We start from the raw sequence: 4,776 nt of genomic DNA on the forward strand, positions 1-4,776 counted from the left end.
CCTTGGACTTCCCACAGGTCAGGAAGCCTGATTGCTCTTCCAGCTGATGAGGGAGAGGGACTTGATCGGGGGAGGGGGAGGGAAATGGGAGGCGGTGGCAGGGAGGAGGCAGAAATCCTTGATAAATAAATAAATTTAAAAAAAAAAGAAGTTTCAGGTTTCCTTGTCTGACCCCTAGCTTTCATTCAATATGCTCATGAGTTCATGAGTGAGGTTTGCCATTATTGAGAAAAAAAATGCCTATTTTATCTTTCTTCCATGTGAATAAGTGATACAAATGGATGCTACAATGAACAACTATTACTTCTGAATCTGAAACTCAGGGAGGTTACAGAGAAAACAAAATAACATAACTCTACATTAAGAAGAAATATGACTATAGAACTATAGGAAAATGAGGAGGAGTTATACAGCCGTGTGATGGATATTGCACAGATAACTATGAAATACATTGTGCCTCCTTTTCTGTTTACCACTGTCTTTTTAATTTAAGATACTGGAAACACTTTGTGGGTAGGATGATGATAGAGCCTGCTTTCTGTTGATATATGCACTATTATAGTGCTGAATAGTTTTCAATAATAAGACTTATGCAATATACCTATTGTATAATATTTTATTACAATTGCTACACTTATAGAATTGATAGTATTTTTTTTAATCATTTGCTAATTGAAGAAAAAGACTTTCTAAAAATCATTAAGGTAATAAAGAAACATTGCAGAAATTTATGCATCTTAATAAAGTTATGTTTGACTTGTATAAGCACAGAATACATGTAAGCATAAGCAACCAAAAAAAAGGCTTCGGAAATTTTCACCAGGTGATGTAGGGTGTTATCTTAATAAACTCTGGTTATACAAAAGAAAAGCACTTTTCCTTGATGGGAAGGTGAAAATCCACTTCTACCTTTGGTACATTTCTTCCAAACATCCATGTGCTAACAATAGTCTCACATCTAATGTTATTAACTCCTGTATGTAGGCTACATCTTCCAACGACTTGCAGAAGTTATATTGTGTTGCTAATGAAAATCATTCTTTGTTGAGTCAAAACTTACCTTTTGAATTAATTTTCTTAGGGAAATTTTGACATCATTATTTCTCAAGCTGTAGATCATGGGATTCAACATAGGCACAACAATGGTATAAAACACAGATGACAATTTACTTTGCCCCAGGGAGCTGCCTGATGATGGCTGAAGATACATGAAAGCTGTGGAACCATAGAAAATAGCAACAGCCAAGATGTGGGAGCTGCAGGTGCTGAAGGCCTTGCGTCTTCCCCCAGTGGACTGAATGTGGAAAATGCTGACAATGATGAAGATGTACGAGCTAAGAATGGTCACAGCTGGTATAAGAATGTTAAATGAACCAAGGGACCATAATAGTACTTCATTGATAAAAGTACTGGAACAGGAGAGCTCCAGTAATGGAAAAAAATCACAGAAGTAATGCCTTATTAGATTAGACTTACAGAAAACCAATCTTATCATGAAGAAGGCCGAAGCTGTGGCACTAAAGAATCCCATACCATATACCCCAGCAATCATCCACAAACAGACTTGATAGGACATGGTTACATTGTAAAGCAAAGGATTAGAGATAGCCACATAGCGGTCATATGCCATTACAGCCAACATGTGACATTCTGCAACAGCAAAAGCACCAAAGAAGTAGAATTGAGCCATGCATTCTGAATAGGAAATGACATTCTTCTCTGTTACAAAGTTCACCAGCATTTTGGGAATAATTATAGTCGACTGACAAAAGTCAATAAATGACAGACTGCTGAGTAAATAATACATGGGTGTGTGAAGCTGAGAGCTAAACATAATCAAGATGATCATTCCTAGATTTCCCACAACTGTATCCAGATAGACTCCTAGAAAGATGAGGAATAGGGGCAATTGGAGTTCTGGAATATCTGTTAATCCTTCAAGGATGAATTCAATCACTTTGGTTTGATTTACTTCTTCCATTCTCTTCTGGAAACTTGATGTAAGAAGAAAATGTTATACAGAGGAAAAATTTGAGTATCAATTCTCCTATCATTCAGTGACTTTTGAAACATAATTCAAATATTTCCAGGTATCTCCAGTCAGCTGCCATCCACTTTTCAATCTAAGCAGTCAGAGATTTTGCAGTTCTGGAAAAAGGAGGTATGCAAAGAAATAATCAAACAGATTATTACAAACTTGTGACTTTGTAATAAGAACTATGTGTACTGGTACCCATATCCTACCATATGCAAACCATACTAGCAAGCCTTAGAGTGTTTCAAGTTTTTGCCATGTCTTAGTAATGGTACCTCTTATTATTAGAAAATGTTTCAAATGTGATAAAGTAAAAACTTCATTAAAAGACACCAATAGCCAAACTCATATTTACAGAGGATAAATTTAAGTATTGGTGATAACTCTTCAGAGTAGTTTTGTGTCATTCCTAATTATCTGTGAAATATCAACACATTGGCAACTATATAAAATGATAAAATGCTTTGCATTTTTGTAATGATTTCATGTGTATATGTGTGTGACTTCCTGTGATTTATTTTAAGCAGTAAATTATCTTCTCAACTTTATAGGAACTAGACAATGAGAGCACAGCTGGTGTTATCTCTAGGCTAACATCTAGCTTGCAAGGCTTTAGGGAACTTCCTTTTGAAGAGTCACTATTATTTTGTAAAGTCATAGTGTCCCTCTCTTTTTATAGTGGGATTCTTCCCAAAATATCCCAACCATGTATAAATCATTCATTGAGCATAACTTCTTCCTGTACTGCCAATTGAATGATCAGATCCCACACTGTGGGACGGAGATATGAAACCCTTCACTCAGTCAAACCCTTTTTTCCATACTCAAATCTAAATAAAGCTAGCCTGCCTCAAATATCCTTTATGGCAGGACATCAAACTAGCAGAGGAACCTTGCAAACAGACCACAGATTGGGGGAGGGGAGGGGGAATGGGAGGCGGTGATGGGGAGGAGACAGAAATCTTAAATAAATAAATAAATAAATAAATAAATAAATAAATAAATAAATAAGAACTTGAAAAGCCAGTCACTGAGTAGAAGAAATAGCATGTTTGCCTTTCCTGATAAAGAGAACTGGGTTTCCAGAATTCTCTAACAGCTGATTCAAGAGAGCGTAACCTTACTAACTTTTGCTCTACTGTAAAAAATATTAATAATTTGTTTTTAACTCTGCCTCAGTTTTGTTTGCCAATGATTTCCATCTAGGAAATTAACTGTTTGTACCTTTATGCCTCGAAAGATTGGATCAGTAATCCAGCCCTAAGAAAAGGAACTGTTTTCCAACTAGGAGCCAGGGAGTACAGTACTCTGCTTGACCCAGGGTCAAGTGTCATTGCTTTTGCTTTTTTTCTGCAACTTATGCTGGTTTCCATGGTTACCACAAACACAGAAATGGAAGGAAGAAGCAAAAGTGCTCAGATAGTACAATGGCACTGCTGTGTTTTCTTTCTCTTTTTCTTTACATTTAACAATTACAAATGTCTGGCTTAGCTAACTGTACAAATGTAGTTTACACAAATTCCCTCTCCTCTTAGAAATCATAGTCATTCCTCTACCCACTTGTCAGATATGCTTGCTCGTATCACAGACTTACACCCTATATCCTGCTTTGTCACTCTTATTTGTTTTGTATGCACTAAGAAATATGTGTTTGATATTATTGTTATTTACCAAAGAATTGTTAACCGTAACTCTGTGGGTATATAAACGTTGTGGGATAAATAGATCATTGGGAGAACTTTGAAAGAGCATTGAGGAGAACATATAACAATTGATGAGAAGATACATGTGAGCTGACTTATTTCTTTCAACCTCAGATATCTTCAGTCAGTATTTGCTTGCTATAGTGGTCCTTCTTAATTCTGAAAAGATTAGGGGGCTGTCACATCATGTACACCTTGATATTATGTGAATAAACAATGAATTTTAAATTCTGGAAGTTGATCGATTCTATTAATGAATAATTAAGCTTATATGTATGCTGATTTTCCAAGTTAGAGTTTTGCATTTTGTTTACTATGTCAATTTATTTTTTCTTTATAGTTTTGAATATTTATCTGTTCTATGGATATTATTGTTTATATAAAACAAGGGCTAGATCGGGCAGGCCTCAAGATCCCCCACAAGGGAGCGCGAGCACCTTCAGCTTGTGCTGCTGGGTCTCCTGTGTTCTACTGGACCCTGCCCTGCCTGTCACATTCTTCCTTTTGTCCCCGGCTCATTGGGCTACTAGGCATCCCTGTTTAGGTGCTGAGGAGTTCAATCTGGATGGGTGAGTGTGTGCTACCCAGGGGTGGACTGTCCCTGAAAAGAGCACAAACCCACTTCCCCCAGCTCCTGCTACAGGGCTGTCTTTCTTACACACGCCCCCCCTCCCCCCGCAAACCTGCCTTTACTAAGGAAGTTTCCTGCTCCTACAATAAGGCTAACCATCCAGAGCGGTGAGTGCCTGCCTATCGGGCTGGCCTCAAGGACCCCCGAAAGGGAGCATGGGCACCTTCAGCTTGCAATGCAGTGTCTCCTGTGTTCTACTCAACCCCGCCCTGCCCCCCAAGTTCCCACTTTTGTCCTCGGGTCAGTGGACTACCAGAAGTCCATGTTTTGGTGCTGAGGAGTTCATCTGGACGGGAACGGTTCCTGCTTCTACACTGAAGAGATACACCCAGAGAGTCAATCACAGCAAAGACTGGACCAAGACACCAGACCTCTCCTGGCTCCATTTGAAGGAAGAGATGGGAAGG

General features: G+C 38.3%; 1 protein-coding gene across 1 annotated transcript; it reads right to left on the reverse strand.

Annotated features, from left to right (window-relative positions):
* Positions 1-1,024: 1,024 nt before the first annotated feature.
* Positions 1,025-1,981, reverse strand: LOC101985009 (olfactory receptor 150-like). The gene has a single exon (XM_005347495.1). The coding sequence runs from the start codon at positions 1,979-1,981 to the stop codon at positions 1,025-1,027; it is 957 nt and encodes a 318-aa protein (XP_005347552.1).
* Positions 1,982-4,776: the final 2,795 nt, after the last annotated feature.

This window comes from Microtus ochrogaster, chromosome 5 (assembly GCF_000317375.1).
Source record: "Microtus ochrogaster isolate Prairie Vole_2 chromosome 5, MicOch1.0, whole genome shotgun sequence".
In the NCBI taxonomy this organism is placed as follows: domain Eukaryota; kingdom Metazoa; phylum Chordata; class Mammalia; order Rodentia; family Cricetidae; genus Microtus; species Microtus ochrogaster.

Coding starts and splice junctions, on each gene's coding strand:
- LOC101985009 (XM_005347495.1), bottom strand. CDS start 1,981: ATGGAAGAAGTAAATCAAACCAAAGTGATTGAATTCATCCTTGAAGGA.